This window comes from Onthophagus taurus, chromosome 4 (assembly GCF_036711975.1).
Source record: "Onthophagus taurus isolate NC chromosome 4, IU_Otau_3.0, whole genome shotgun sequence".
In the NCBI taxonomy this organism is placed as follows: Eukaryota; Metazoa; Arthropoda; class Insecta; order Coleoptera; family Scarabaeidae; genus Onthophagus; species Onthophagus taurus.
In genome coordinates, this window is record NC_091969.1 from 2,448,416 (window position 1) to 2,464,829 (window position 16,414).

The 16,414-nt window shown below is 35.0% G+C and overlaps 1 protein-coding gene and 2 long non-coding RNA genes across 3 annotated transcripts; 2 read left to right on the forward strand and 1 right to left on the reverse strand.

Annotated features, from left to right (window-relative positions):
• Positions 1 to 1,512: 1,512 nt before the first annotated feature.
• On the forward strand, positions 1,513 to 1,915 carry LOC139429660 (uncharacterized). Its single transcript, XR_011640214.1, has 2 exons — positions 1,513 to 1,554; positions 1,610 to 1,915. It is a non-coding gene; the product is annotated as an uncharacterized lncRNA (long non-coding RNA).
• A 2,455-nt stretch (positions 1,916 to 4,370) lies between these two features.
• On the reverse strand, positions 4,371 to 14,958 carry LOC139429645 (3'-5' RNA helicase YTHDC2-like). The gene is made up of 9 exons (XM_071195600.1): positions 13,618 to 14,958; positions 13,027 to 13,517; positions 12,795 to 12,968; positions 12,075 to 12,727; positions 6,275 to 6,422; positions 5,417 to 6,208; positions 5,206 to 5,357; positions 4,628 to 5,152; positions 4,371 to 4,505 (listed from the first exon to the last, which is right to left on the reverse strand). Exons 1-8 carry the CDS (start codon positions 14,735 to 14,737, stop codon positions 5,002 to 5,004), a joined length of 3,681 nt encoding a protein of 1,226 aa, XP_071051701.1. The 5' UTR covers positions 14,738 to 14,958; the 3' UTR covers positions 4,371 to 4,505; positions 4,628 to 5,001.
• LOC139429646 (uncharacterized) lies at positions 8,789 to 9,241 on the forward strand. The gene is made up of 2 exons (XR_011640204.1): positions 8,789 to 8,949; positions 9,167 to 9,241. It is a non-coding gene; the product is annotated as an uncharacterized lncRNA (long non-coding RNA).
• Positions 14,959 to 16,414: the final 1,456 nt, after the last annotated feature.

The following is a 16,414-nucleotide window of genomic DNA, read 5'->3' on the forward strand; positions in this document are numbered from 1 at the left end:
ATATTTATAGGCGTTCCTAGATCTGGTCAGTCTCAACGCATCATGTCGGATGTCACCCCCCCTCCTAGTTTTGTAATTGTGAAAATCACCATTTTTTTTTAGTTGACAATGAAGTAACATTGTATATTTCAAACATTCAAAGATTTTTAAATTGCTAAACGAAGAGCGACAGTCTTCAGTATAGTTTAATTTGGCTATATTTCTATTGACTCAATTACGCCTTTTGTATAGGATTTGTCAGTCTTCTTTATTTAATTTTGAAATCATAGCAGCTTTTCATGAGGGGCTTGTTTTTTAAGTAAATAAGCCTCACTTCTAAAATAAAAGTAGGCATTGCATTTTAATTGTTTTACCAATTGATAAGATAACTGTCATTCGTGCAATACATAATGGAGCGTGCTAGACGAAATTTAAATCGTGATGAATGTGTAACTTGGCGTGGCTCATACAACGGTCGGTAGGGTTTTGCAGAGATTTGTAGAGACCAACAATTATGCTAGACGACGTGACCAAGGCAGGCCATGAACTATAAATGCGGTGGAGGATCAATTTTTGATGCTTCGTTTTGCCTTGTAAGTTCTGATCGTCGTAACAGAAGGCCAGTGACAGAATGTACAGAAGGCCAAATGAAAGATATTCCACATGTAACATTCGAGAAACCACATTATACGTGTTAAAGCACATATATTTTACATGATTTTGTTTATTTTTAGTTTTCGTTTATTTCCTACAATTCATTTAAGTCAAACTTATTGTTATTATCGAAATAATTCTGTTTATGTATTCTATTTTTAATATGTTTTACAAAATGTATGATAATTTTGACTTTAATTATAATAAATCGAAATATATAAACGGTGCGTTAATTTTGCGGTTAAGTGTATTTAAACGTACCTGTATATGGAAGTCGTCTGTATCAGTTGAGTGTAGACCACTCCACTTAATTAAATGAAATAATTAGTGATTCATGTTTATCACTTACATCTATTTAAGAAAAAGATGAGTAAAATGACATACTTTGGTTGCAATGTAATCCATTTTTGCCTCCTTTTTGTACTTCTGTTGCTCCATTAATTTTACATAACTAATCACAGAAAATCAAAAAGAAATTTATGAATTAAAATATGAACATTTTACTTACTCGATTTAGAAAATGTGTTATTTTACACATCTCCTTTTTTACGTTGATTATTTAAATAAATCAGTGCCATTATGTTTTGTTTTAGACATTAAAAGTAATCTTTTTTACATTTTGCGGAATTTACATCGCCTATTTACTATTGTTACTACTAAGAGCTTATAGTGAATTAAGATCAATGCCATTTTTCGATATGAGATTAAAATTTTTGACACTACTAATGTTGGTGGTTTTATCGATAAGCTTAACAATAACAGTTTTAAGATTTGGAATCGGAGTTTTGGAAGATAACTTCGTCGCCCAATTGTCCACCCATTACAACAGTTCTGTTCAATTCATGTCTTTTTACGGTTTATTAAATTTCTACGTTTAAGCCATGACCTATGTTTATTCTCCAAATACTAAAACCATTCAAGGTAAACATTAAAAATCTCATTTTGTAATCGATTGATTTAAAAAAAATCGTTTTAGAATCAATTATAACTAAAGATAACCCAACCTTTTCGATGATTAATGATTCCGACGAAGATGTTATTTATGGTTCCGAAGATGAAAGTAGAAGGCCGTTGAATAGGGCAAGAAATGACGATGACAGTGATTGAATTAAAATAAGAAATGGTGCCAAGAAGGGGGCTTTTTGGTGAAGTTCTTTTTCTACTTTCGCTATTTTAGATAATATGTAGTGTTTTAAGTAAGTCGAAATGAACTGTAAACAATTATCATAATAAATAAGTGTTATTGTAATTTAAATTGGCGAAATAAACAAACGTAATTGTTTTTATGCTTTTTTTTAATGGAAGACTACAACAATCAATAGAAGATAATTAACTGTAATAATGGAAAATTTGCTCTTTTAATGCCTAACTGACTTAGAAGTTGGAAGTAAAAGACTCTAAACAAGAAAATTTGTCCCACATAAAATGCAACATGTCTGAATGTTTCTAGTTCTAATGTTAGTTCTAGTGACAGTGGTAGGTAGCGCTAGTTAACATGAGATATCACTATGTTGCATATTTTTATTGAAATAAAACTAGAACTCACAGTAGACCTAGAACTAGAATCATCCGGGTTTAGCCGTCTTGAGAGACATGCGGCTAAATCCGAATGTTTCTAGTTCTAGGTCTAGTGTTAGCTTTAGTATTGTACTAGCACTATCACTAGAACTAACACAAGACCTAGAACTAGAATCATTCGGGTTTAGCCGTCTTGAGAGACGTGCGGCTAAACCCGAATGTTTCTAGTTCTAAGTCTAGTGTTAGTTCTAGCATTTCACTATCACTAGAACTAACACAAGACCTAGAACTAGAATCATTCGGGATTAGTCGTCTTGAGAGACATGCGGCTAAATCCGAATGTTTCTAGTTCTCGGTCTAGTGTTAGTTCTAGTATTGCACTAGCACTATTACTAGAATTAACACAAGACCAAGAATCATTCGGCTTTAGCCGTCTTGAGAGACGTGCGTCTAAAACCCGAATGTTTCTAGTCCTCGGTCTAGTGTTAGTTCTAGCATTCCACTATCACTAGAACTCACACACAAGACCTAGAACTAAAATCATTAGGGTTTAGCCGTCTTGAGAAACGTGCGGCTAAATCCGAATGTTTCTAGTTTTCGATCTAGTTTTAGTTCTAGTATTGCACTATCACTATCACTAGAACTAACACAAGACCTGGAGCTAGAATCGTTCGGGTTTAGCAGTCTTGAGAAACGTGCGACTAAACCCGAATGTTTCTAGTTCTAAGTTTAATGTTAGTTCTAGCATTCCACTATCACTAAAACTAACAAAAGACCTAGAACTAGAATCATTCGGGTTTAGCCGTCTTGACAGACGTGCGACTAAATCCGAATGTTTCTAGTTCTCGGTCTAGTGTTAGTTCTAGTATTGCACTAGCACTATCGCTAGAACTAGCACAAGACCTAGAACTAGAATCGTTCGGGTTTAGCCGTCTTGAGAGACGTGCGACTAAACCAGAATGTTGCTAGTTCTCGGTCTAGTGTTAGTTTTAGTTTTACACTAGTACTGTCACTAGAACTCACACACAAGACCTAGAACTAAAATCATTCGGGTTTAGCTGTCTTGAGAGACGTGCGGCTAAACCCGATACTTTCTAGTTCTAGGTCTAATGTTAGTTCTAGTTTTACACTATCATTAGAACTAATACAAGACCTAGAACTAGAATCATTCGGGTTTAGCCGTCTTGAGAGACGTGCGGCTAAATCCGAATGTTTTTAGTTCTGGGTGAAGTGTTAGTTCTAGTATTGCACTAGCACTATCACTAGAACTAACACAAGATCTGGAACTAGAATTATTCGGGTTTAGCCGTCTTGAGAGACGTGCGACTAAACCCGAATGTTTCTAGTTCTAAGTCTAGTGTTAGTTCTAGCATTCCACTATCACTAAAACTAACACAAGACCTATAACTAGAATCATTCGGGCATAGCCGTCTTAAGAGACGAGCGGCTAAATCCGAATGTTCCTAGTTCTCGGTCTAGTGTTAGTTCTAGTATTGCACTAGCACTATCACTAGAACTAACACAAGACCTGGAACTAGAATCATTCGGGTTTAGCCGTCTTGAGAGACGTGCGGCTAAATCCGAATGTTTCTAGTTCTCGGTCTAGTGTTAGTTCTAGTATTGCACTAGCACTATTACTAGAACTAAAACAAGACCTAGAATCATTCGGGTTTAGCCGTCTTGAAAGACGTGCGGCTAAACCCGAATGTTTCTAGTTCTAGTATTTCACTATCACTAGAACTAACACAAGACCTAGAACTAGAATCATTCGGGTTTAGCCGTCTTGAGAGACGTGCGGCTCACCTTTTTCCAAGTAAAACTTTTCTTATGCAAAACTACCCAATGGCACAGTGCAAGCATATAGTAGCTTCGTAACTATGGTTACTGCATTCATATATTGCGCGTTATATGAAATTCCCAGTAGGGAATTGCAAAAATTACTGACTCAGAAAATGGTTGTTATAGTTATAGACATTATGTAACTGACGTCTGCTAACAGAAAGTGATTTAATATGAAGTTAAGTGCTTCAAATTGTTTCAAGTATGTTTCAAAGTTTTCACACACTAAAAGGTAATTGAGGAGATTAATTACTGTAATATTTGATATCTTGTGTACCTGTAAACACTTATAAAGGAAATTTTATTAAATATGATAAATTTTTTAAGTAAGAAATTAGTTTTTATCAGAAAGTATTTTTTAATCAATAAATAAACCCTAATAAAACATAAAAGTCATTTTTTAATAGTTAATTCAACAAACAACAAAAATTACCACTGATGATTATTTCTTCTTCCTCTCCATCCACCTCTCCAACGTGGTTTCTTATAACCTCCACTCCTTCTTTCAGGAAACTCTGAAAAAATCACCCAAAAAAGAAAACATATTAGTTAAGCAACTGGAGTTTTAAGAAAACTTAATACTTACAAGAAAGTAATAACATTAATTAACGTTAATACTAAATTAATTCTAACTTACCTGTAACTTCTTAATAAATAAATTAATCTTCTTATTTCATAATCGGATGTGGATAATGGTGCGGAGATGATGTGGCATGATCAGGATTTAACACATTAATAAACACATTTACAATACGACATAAACTACATGCACAAAAAAAAATGCAAAAAAATTAAGTTAAAAATAATTAAACCGTAACAATTATTAAGCTAACATAGAAAAGGATAATTTATTAAAATGTTTTTTGTTAAAGGAACTGTACGAACATCGTAGATAAATAATTTTAAAAGAAATGCGATCAAAATGAGAAAATTCTAAAAGAAGTGTTTGGAAAAAAGAATATTGTTCGGATAAGATGAGGTAATAAAAAAGATTTACTTTAAAAATTATTCTTAAATATCAAGACCCCTAAACAAAATTGGACGTGCGAAAACGTTAGGTTGATCGTTACGTTCCATCATCAACGTGGCTATTTTTATGCCAATCTCCCTACTAATTTGATACCCATCCACGAAGTAATTGATCCCATTTGGAAAAAATCCCCTAAAATTATTTAAACAATAAAAAATTATCAATATATTTAATAGGAAACTCACCTGATTTGATCGTATGTAACTCCTTGTGTACTTAACCAATTAATTTTGGCAGGTGTGTTATATTGACCGTCATTAGTAGACATTAATTGGGCTAAAGCTTGAAATTCCGAAGTTCCTAGAACGTTGTATAGAAGAAAAGTCTTTTGATTTTCCTAGGTTACAAAAAAAAAAAAATTAATTAATAAATGAAATCAAATTTAATTATATATACCAAGAAGCTCCTAAAAACCTTCCGCTCAGTTTGCGGGGCGAAATTCCAAATTCCTTGCGATAAACTAATCATGATATTGCTCAATTCCAATGGACGGATAACATAAAATATCGACGACGGACCAAAACGATATACTGGTCCTATAGTCGCTGTCATATCAATCAACACATTCGTTGGAATACCAAAACGGCGATGATCACTAAAAACACCATCTTGAGATGTGCTTGGAACGTTTGCTCCATTCCCGCTGGTATGACTCAATTCAGGCTGTTTTGAATGTGGTCCGCAACCTTGTCGTTTAGAAGAACCAGTTTTCAAACAAGGTTGGTATTGTTTCGAACTACCACTTTGATGATCATGATTATCATCAGCATCATTTGGAATTCCATTAAAATTTCTTTTAAGAACCTGCTGATTCCTTTCAACATTATCACCGAAATTAGGTTCCATATTTGGATCGAAGTCGTTCGATGATTCGCCGTTTGTGTTAAAATGCAAATATCCATTGCTTCCTGGTGGGAGTCGTGGCCTTTTTCCAAATTCAAACGGTTGAACAAGATTAAAATAAGACTCTTCGATTACAAGAACATAATTAAAAAGTCCGAGAAGATCCGTTTCGAATTTTGTAGTTTTAGCAGATGGTTGCGTGACGTGACGTTGAATCATGTCGTTTAAAGCAAGTCGAAATTTCCACACTACATCGCCACCCAAGTTCACATTTAAAGAATCATCGATTTCCATTATTGACGATTCCGGATCAAATCGCAAAGTTGAACCAGCGGTTAAAACAATCTAATTTTTAAATAGAAAAAGTTGTTTTAGTTCTATTTGGGTGTCTAATACCAATAATTAGCTTACAGTTAATGGAGTAACAGCAGTAACTCCTTTTAAATTGCACAAATTCCCAAGTTTTGACATTTCATCAAAAACAAACCATAATCCTGATGAGTATTCCATGGTTCCTCGAAGACACGAAGTCGAATGCATTAAAACCCTCTTTTCATTTCTATCAAATAATAATTTATTAAATTATTTAATTTATTATTTAATAGGCTCACTTTCATATGAAATGTACCACCCACTAAAATTTGAACTACAACTTTGAAACTTCGGTAAAATAATGCCTTATTATCAACTAAAAAACGATGAAAGTTTCCGCCGAAAAAACTCAACTTTCAATATTTTCTTCCTAGTACTGTAAGTTAATTTGATTGTCAAACTGCCAAGTAGACGCCTTGCAATGCTCCCAATGCGACGTCGGTCGTCGATTTTGGTATCAAAGAGGTGGGTCTCTTACTCCGAAATTGGGAGAAGGATGAATCGGGACCACACTACAGTTGCTCAGATATGGGTTTTATGATCAGAAGAAGGTATTCAGAGGCGCCGTCTTGCTGGAAGACCCGCCCGAAGAAACAACGAACGTGAAGACCGACTCCTTAGGCGGATGGCTACCAGGGATCGATTTTAAACAACAAGGTCAATTGCTGTGGATTGGACGAGAGCTTTGAAGGGACACTTGTCGATTTCAACTGTTTACAGAAGAATTTCTTCCTTTGGGCTTCATTCATACCGTCCTTACCATCGGCTTCCATTAACACCTCCCTATAAAGCAGCCAGACTTGCATGGTGTCAAAAACGGCAAGGGTGGGTTCATCAATGGAATGACATCATCTTCAGTGATGAATCAAGGTTTTGTTTATGAATGAATGATAGTAGTAGAAGGATGCGACATCGAGGGGAAAAACGGCATTTGGAGTTCGTTCAAAGACGCCACACAGCCTTAACACCTGGGGTTATAGTTTGGGGGCTGATATGTGCTGGACGAGGGTGTTTGCCCACTACACCGTATATATACTATGAGCGTAACCGTATCGACACATGCAAAAAAATATTCTTTGTATGAATTATCATGAGACAATGTCCACTGGACCGTTCCGGCACCGACTAACGCCGTACCGTGCCATGCCCGACCCGACAGCAATTCCCAGGGAGGAATATTTTGCAGGTGCCGAAACGTTCGGTGCACGGCACGCACCGATGTGCATAGGCTGCCCAACCGCGTGGTTACGCAAACATCTGTTTTACTATTCCTTTCGCGCTAGAACACTGCAGCAGGTTCAGCAGGTTGTTAAATATGGTGGACGAAAAACTAATGAAATGTGTTCGTAAATACGAATTTTTATATAACTTTCAACATCCAAAATTGATATGGATACTCAAAGGAAAGAGAGAGCCTGGAAGGAAATTTGAAATGATGACATTCGAAAGTACTGAAAAATTTTCTTCATCATCAATTAAGTGTCTAAATAATGTCCAGTATTCTCCCTCAGCTTTTCGTTCTTTTAGAGCATCGTGAATCCAATACCGTCGTCGCTGTTTTTGCGTTACTTTAGCAAGACTGAGGACGCCATATATGGCAAGTGAGACTACTGATTTACTTTATACTGTGACTAAACGAGATCCGAACGGGGCATCTACAGTTTGCGTACACGGGCATAATACGCGTGGCATACGGGCATATATATGACGCGTTCCTGTTATGGTCCTAGTATGGAACGGTGTAGTGGGCAAAGACCTTTACATGTCGTTACATCGACAACGTTCTGGAACCGGTGTTAGTACCTTTCATGAAGACGTTGCAGAATGCCACACAACAGGATAATGCAAGACCCCATACTGTTGTAGTTAAAAAGAAGGTTCCTGGAGCAGGTTGGATTACAGATTTTGCCCTGGCCTGTAAGGTCATCGGAATTGTCGCCAATTGAACATGTCTGGGATATGATGGGTTGGCGACTAAGACAAGTACCCAGGCCTCCTGAGAATCTGGATGACCTTCGACACAATCTAGAGTTTGCATGGAACGAGATACCCCAGGAGAACATCGACCACTTAAGAGCGGAAATTCTTTTTATGGAAATCTTTTTTCCATAAAAAGTTGCCTGAACATCTTAAGAATGTGATAGGAAAATTTTAAGGCGAAATTCTAAGTACTTCCGTTAAAATAGCGTTTTTCCCTACTACTATACATATGAACCACGGGACTCACGCGTGATTAAAGTAACTCACGCATGATCACGTGATCAAAAAAATCGATTATTTTTATAGCAATATCTTGTTTAACCTCTTGATTCTATGAAGTTTTAATTTCAAATGATTTAAATTGTAAAAGTTATAAACCTTTAACAAGTACGTTATAGATAACAATCTACAAGTCTTCCCGGTTTTTATAACTCCGTCTCTTTACTTCTGTGGGAATAAAACGGGATTATCACTAAGAGCCACATTAAGGAACACACCTTTATTGCAAATTGTAGAGAAATAATAGGTTTAAAATAATTTTAGTTTCAACGAATTTAAATTCGATCGAAAAAATACGAAAAAAAGGAAAAGTTATAAATGGACGGATAACGACTTGGAGCGTAATAATATAATTTTTAATGGCCAAGTAGATGAAAATGATAACGATATAAGTGCTTTGGAGTTATTTTCACTTTTCTTTGATGATGAAATACTGGATCTAATAGTAATCGAAAGTAATGGTTATGCAAATCAGAAGAATCACCACCTAAGAATAGAGAAAACAGAAATAAAAGCATTTATACGTGTACTATTACTCAGTGGATACATGCAAGTACCAAGAAGGAGAATGTACTGGGAGTATGAAAGAGACAAAATGTCAAAATGTGTTGGTGTCTAAAGCAATAAGTCGAAATAATTTTGAATATATTATGTCCCATTTTCATCTTGCAGATACTACTAAAATAGAAGCAAGAGACAAATTCGCAAAGGTGAGGCCTTTATTCCAACATCTGAATAAAAATTTTTTAGAAAATAGTATATGCATTGCATTGATGAAGCCATGGTACCATACTTTGAAGTTGAGAGACACAGGCACCATTCGTGAAAACAGTATACCAGCTAATCCTCTGATGGATTCTAAAAAAATTAAGAAAGAGCCAAGGGGATGCTACGATTATAAAAATGTTGATGTCCAAAATATAATTGTTGTAAAATGGCATGACAATAGTATTGTCACTTTATGTTTAAATTCAGCAGGGGTGAATCCAATTCATTCTGCAAAAAGATTTTCTCGAAAAGAAAAGAAAATTATTCGGGTAACATTTAGTCAATTTATACAACGCCAATATGGGAGGTGTCGACAGATATGATCAAAATTTGAGCCTTTATCGTATATACCGTATTTTCTCGAATCTTATCCGCACTCGAATCTAATCCGCACCTCGATTTTAAAAATGCATAGTGGTAAAAAAATTTAGTTTGCGAATGTAATCCGCATCTTTCTTTGAGCAATTCGACAACACCAAAACGATGCGATGCTTGTTGTTAACCATAAATATAATTTTTTCCGTTGACTGACGCTGATGCACCTAAAGAAACCTTGCTTACGACGAGTTTTTATTAGACTAGACTTTAAATTTACCAAGCCAGAAAAAATTAGAAAATAAATATAATTTTAAAAATAAATAGTAATGCCTAGCACGAATTCCGTTCATATACTGCCCTAGTAGTAGCTCGAACGTGGTGTGTGCTTAATTAATAATTATACATATAATAGGGTAATTATAAAAAAATGTAGCAAAAATCTAAAAGGTTCTTCTATACAGCAAAGTTTAAAGAGATGTTATTAAGTTAGCGTTAAGGAAATCGAAAAGCTGGTACAATTTTTGCTGATAACGAGAGTAACGTTGCAGCTGTTGCGGAAAGACCAGGTAGCTATTGGAGACTGTGAGGCATCGTGCAAAAAATTTACCGGGCCAAAGAAGAGACGATTTCATGAAATTGACGAGGCAGTTTTCTAGTTCTCTCAAGAAAAACGAAAAGAGGGACTAAAGAATTTTTAATACTAGCTCCCAAAAGCGCCTAATGATTTTCAAGAAAATTTCAATTTGTCTCAAACTGTAAATGTCAACAAAATGGTAGTATATCTGGATATGCCACCCAACTACACACTGGAAAGAAGAGGTGTGTGGGAAATTTCTTTATAAACGAATGGTTGCGAAAAATTGCGCATCACATTGATGCTAGCAGTAACAAGTGATAGGGAAAAATTGCTGACATTACTACTATTGAGAAAAAAACCATTCTGAAATCTGAAAGACTTCCCGAATGAGGTCCTAGTTAGGGCACAACAAAAAGGATGGATAATTGAAAAGCTGATGATGGAATGATTAAGACAAGTATGGAGTCGTAGACCAGGAAGATTATTAAATAAGGATATTAATTAATCATAGATGATTGCCCTTGGTTTAGACTTCTTGTCACAATAATAATACCTGGTGGAATAACATCCATACTACAACCTGTGTATGTATATGTATATTAACAAACTCGAGAATTAACAAAACCGGGAGCAATTAAAGGAGCTTCTGAACTTGTTCAGTGAGTGTAGGCGACATGGAAAACGATCCCTGAAAACAATATTATAACATCATTTAAGAAGTTTTGTATAATCCGAAGATGACGTAATATGGGAAGAAAATGATACATAAAAATGTAAATATCGTTCTAAAACCCTTAATAAAGTGTTATTGTTATAATGTGATTTTATTTTACTATTTTCCAAATTGCAACTATACGACTGCGAATCTAATCCGCAACCGATTGTAATCCGCATTTGATTTTAGAGCACATAAAATTTGTAAAAAAGGTGCGGATTACATTCGAGAAAATACGGTATGTCAGAGAGAAAAAACAGTATTTTCCTCTTATAGCGCATTGTATTGACATGTCAGTCCACAACGCCTGGCAACTACATAGGAGAAGTGATGGAACACTTGATCAGCTAAAATTTAGAAGAAGAATTGCCACCACACTGCTATTGCAGAATAAAAAACAAACGACTTCAAGAGGACATATGTCACATAATGAAGATGTATATTCGTTTTGATCACAGGGACCACTACGTCATACCTCAAGATAAGCAGAACTATACTATATATAATACGGCTTGAATTTTGTATTTTTCAAAATACATTTTTAATTTGTTTTACAAAATTTGTTTATTTATAGCTTAAACACTAACCTCTCAGAACATCTACTCATAAACAACCACCAAATTTGTATGGGCATATCTGGGTTAAGAGGTTTTACTGTATATCAATATTTTCTTAAAAAGTTTTAACATTATATTGAAACACCTGTATTTTTTAAATGCTTATTTTTTTTTTAACTTTTTTTTGGTTCACATAGAAGATGTTGGGAACAATTTAAAAGCATTCGCAAGTAATTCTAACCACTCTAGCGAATACTAGAATGTTTGAAACGGAACCGCTCACTCCGTAAGTTCCCCTATCTGATCACTATTTGCCGTTCGCCTATAAAAGTTTTAGAATATGTGAATACATATTTTTATAAAACAAAGCATCACTAAATAGTAGTGGGTATCAAACTTATTTTATCGCGTCTAAATGTACTTCCCCCCTTAATAGAGAGCATGGGTAGAGTTAATGCATGCATAGCCATGCGTGGAGATGCAACCTACTACTAGCTTTTTCTTGAAAAATGTTAATTTTTGTTTTTTTCAACTAAACTTTCATCGTTTCTTAGTTGATAAAAAAGCATTATTTTACCGAAATTTCAAAATTGTAGCCTAATTCTTAATGGGTGATGTATTTCATGTGAAAGTGAGTGTATATACCTTGAAACCACTTTATTGTGATGCGAAAACACAACATTCGGATATAACCCCGCACATAGCGCTGCTTTAACAATTGGCCAACTTCTATTAAATTGTACTAAATTCCTAATGCCACTGGAAACCGGCACCAAACCAGACTGCCTTAACAAGCTAACCAAATGGCATCTCGTCGCCGAAATCATATCCATACAACTCGGACTAACGTAATATTCGCGATAAAACTTCCTTTCCGTCTTAGTTAATTTCGCTTCCTGCCATTTTTGGTACACCATTAACAGGGCCATATGATCGCTGAACGTCCCGCAAGTTAACGATTTCTTTCGTTTCAGAGCTTCGACTTTTTCGGAACCTTTCGTTGGTAAAACGAAAGGATCTTTATGGGTCAAAGTAGCAACGACGGTTAAAACGGGATCGAGACATTTAAAAATTACCGAATAGATTAGCATTTTACCCAAATGGGGTTCGATACAGAGACGAAGTAAATGAGAACCAAGAACGGTTAGGCTTTCGTTAGAATCGAGAGCTCCAAGCGAAACTAAATCGTTTATCGCATTCACTATAACGTGAGTGTTTGGGGCTTCGAGGGCTTTTGAAAGAAAATCGGCTATTTTCATCCCGTGTGGGGCGAGTTGTTTGGTTTGGAGGCAAAGTTCCTTAAAATGTCAAAAAAATTAGATTAAGGAAAATCGGTTTGATTAAAAATTATAAAAAAAGGCTTACATGTAAAGGTACCGTGAGTATTTCCGGTATGGTATTTATTAAAAGCGACTCATAACGCGTCCTAGAAAATATATGATAACATTTTCCTGGGGCGCATCTTCCAGCTCTCCCGGCTCTTTGTTTTAAAGAAGCAATACTAATCCATGTAGTTTCCAAAGTAGATGTTCCATTCAACTTAAACCCCAAAAGAAAATAAATCAAGAAAAACTTATTTAATCAAAATTTTTCTCACCGAATCGTACGATTTCTGTTTAACCTTCCCAGTATCAATAACATGGGCAATATCATCAATGGTAATACTCGTTTCAGCAACATTCGTTGATAAAATCACTTTGCGTTGTTGCGATCGCTTGAAAACGTCGTGTTGCGCATTAACCATCATGCTTCCGTGTAATACGCAAATTTTGAGAAACTTTCCAACAGGAGATGCAGATAAAGCTTCAAGTTGAAGCATGATATCTTCGTAACCCGGAAGGAATACGAGAACCCCCATATTGTTTTTAATCTCAGTTTGATGGATATGTGTGATGATCGCAACGATTAAATCGTGGTCGATTATGTCTTCAAGAATCGTTTGATTGTACAGACTTAAAACGTCATTGTGAACTTGTCTCTTCATGTATTCGAAATATCGAATCAGGGTTACTACGCCGTTATGGCAGTTTTGTTCAGCCATATCGATTGCTGTGCAATTTTGTTGTGATTTTAATGATACATCAGCACCTAAACAATTTTTTTTTAATATTCTTGTATATATAATTAATAATCAGTCTTTCTCACGGAAGTGAGAGTATAAATAAATAATATAAAAATAATTTTTTACCTAAATTTAGTAATTTTTCAACAAATTCAATATGACCATTAGCCGCAGCTGCCATCAAAAGCGTGTATCCTGCACCACTGTGCTGATGATTAACAGAAACTTCTTCGGATAAAATAAGATGTAAGACTTGAATGAAATTTTCTTCGTTAGGAATTGAAATGTAATGCAATAAAGCTTCATCCATTTCTCTTAATACATCTTGATCGACTACTACAACTTCATTAATTTTATTACTTTCGGCTATTTCATTGTTTTGTTTGCTATTTTTTTTCTGAATCAATTTCATCTGTTCAGACTCATAATTTAATTCAAGTAATATATTTTCGAGGAAGTAATGTTGTATGGGATATGTTCTTCCTTTGACTTCAACTTTAGCGACGTTCCCAAAGTAATTCTCGAATAATTCCACGTCCAACGTAGCCGACATTAATATTAAACGCAAATTCGGGAATTGTTTTATACATTCTCGAAGACTGATCAAAACGAAATAGGTAAATTTATTTCTTTCGTGGATTTCGTCGATTATTATGTAAGATACATTCTTCAAAACGGCGAATCCGCTCATTAATGTACGCAATAAAACGCCGGTTGTACAATAAATTAGTGAAGTTGTGGGTCCTAAGCAACAATCTAATTTTATTTGGTAACCACAAGTTTCGCCAACTCGTTCCCCTCTTTCAATTGAAACCCTTTCAGCTACAGCAACGGTGGAAATTCTCCTTGGTTGCGTGCAAATAATTCTACAAGGTTTATTAAGTGAATTTGAGTATTCCAAGAGGTATTGAGGAATCTGGGTGGTTTTTCCCGAACCGGTTTCTCCGGAAATAATCGTAACGGAATTCCTTTCAATCGTTTCCAAAATAAAATTTCTCATTTCAAAAACGGGAAGATTACTTCTAAAATCAGCAAATTCATACGAACTCGGGCCATTGACAAAAGGGGGATCCCCAAAGCATAAATTACCCTCGCTTCCATTCGTAATAACAACCTGATGAAGGTCGTTAAACGTAGCAGTGGGCCCGTTACAGTTATTCATCACGAAATGCTTCAATTTACTCTTAGCGTCGTTACCAATTTTAAATTCAAATGTACCTTGATTTGAAGTTACGTTTTTAAACATTGTTAAGGTTCGATTCGGCTCTTTTCCTTTCGATTTTGATTTCAAACCCAAACGGCGGCACTTTTCGTGGATGTATTTCCGCTCAACGTTATTCAAATTCGGTTTGAATGTGAACTCGGTGACTCCGGGATCTGCACAGAAATCTCTGAAAATTATGTCGATTCCAATGCGAAAATCCTCGGTGTGCTCGTTCTGCAAGGACTGTCTGTTTATTTTATAGCCACGCACAAAATAAATCTAATAAACTTAACAGTAAAGTTATTTTTACTTAACTTGTAGAGATTACAACATATATTTTCGGATGAAATACCCTAGTTTCTTAAGTTTTCGATGCATAGCACTACCTAGATAGACTGTATCAATAGACTGTCTGTCAAGTGATACAAAAACCTACAACGACTGAAATGTCTTTATTTACCGTCTGTCTACTGGCGTGGATCTAAATGTTAGCGGTTTTCTTTCAATGGACCCTTCAATCCGTAATTTACAACTCGACATTTAGCGAATTCGCACTAGTTTAAATGTTAATTAACATAACTGAACATCCAATTTCTATACAAAATTCTGAAGTAAATCCAATCTAACCTAATCCAGACCTAATCCAACCCGGAATTTACACCTACCACCTGCATCAAACCCAACCGGTACCCAACCCGACAATTCGGAAATTCACACCAGTTTAAATGTTAATTAAACTAACTCAAAATCTGATTTCGAATATAGTAAGTAAAAATTAAATCATTGTCTCAAATTTAATGAAAGAATTAACAACTTGTTAATATTAATTTAATAATATTTATAACGCATATTTTCGGATATAATACAACGACTAAAAGTCTTTATTTACCATACACCTGTTCGTGTGGACGGTTTTTTTTTTGTCAACAAAACCAACCTAACCTGAAATTTATAACCCAAGGTTATTTCACCCGAAAATATATTAATTTTTTCAAAATTTATGTGTAACGGTGTTGCTTTGAAAATATATGGTTAGCATGGTTGATGAAGTCACAAAACGTGACGTCACATCAAAACTTTAAAGTGATTTTTTTACTTTTCCGCACTTTTTCTTTGTTTTGCCTTCAATTAAAAAGAATCGATTTTTATCCGACCGAGCGATTCTTGAAAAATGACCATATTTTGATTCAAAGATAAATACGTCTAATTGATACGAATGTTAACACAGAATGAATTGTATATAAAATAAATACATATTTGTTATCTTGGAAACAAATAAAAATATATAATTTTCATAAGCAATAGACCCTAATGATTGAATTGAATAGATTGAACTCGTTCATCAATGCCGGCAATATTGACAGTAACGTCACAATGAACAACTGAATTAAAAAATACTAAAATGAAGTATATAAAACCCAAAACTACTCACAAATTTTCGATATAAGAAGAGAATTTTTAATAAGTTGTAAACATCTCCGCGGGGTAAACTTAACCTAAACTTAACACAAACACTAAACATCGGTGAGGTGACTGAATTGGAAGGCCAAGCGTCTGCGGTTTATATAGGGGTAGGATTGACGATGTAATACAGGGGCGTGGCTTAGAAATTAACATTGTTCTTTGTATGCTAAAACGTACACTTTTATAGCAGCGAAAATACTAGAATAAATTGTTGAAAAACTTGAATAATGTTCGATTAAGTGTAAAATTAGGTTC

What these genes read in the sequence shown, in the direction of transcription:
- LOC139429645 (XM_071195600.1), bottom strand. Translation starts at nt 14,737, where the DNA reads ATGTTTAAAAACGTAACTTCAAATCAAGGTACATTTGAATTTAAAATT. An exon ending in CACAATAAAGTGGTTTCAAG is followed by an intron (nt 6,423 to 12,074) that starts GTATATACACTC and finishes ATTATTTGATAG; the next exon opens with AAATGAAAAGAGGGTTTTAA. An exon ending in CTGCTGTTACTCCATTAACT is followed by an intron (nt 6,209 to 6,274) that starts GTAAGCTAATTA and finishes TTTAAAAATTAG; the next exon opens with ATTGTTTTAACCGCTGGTTC.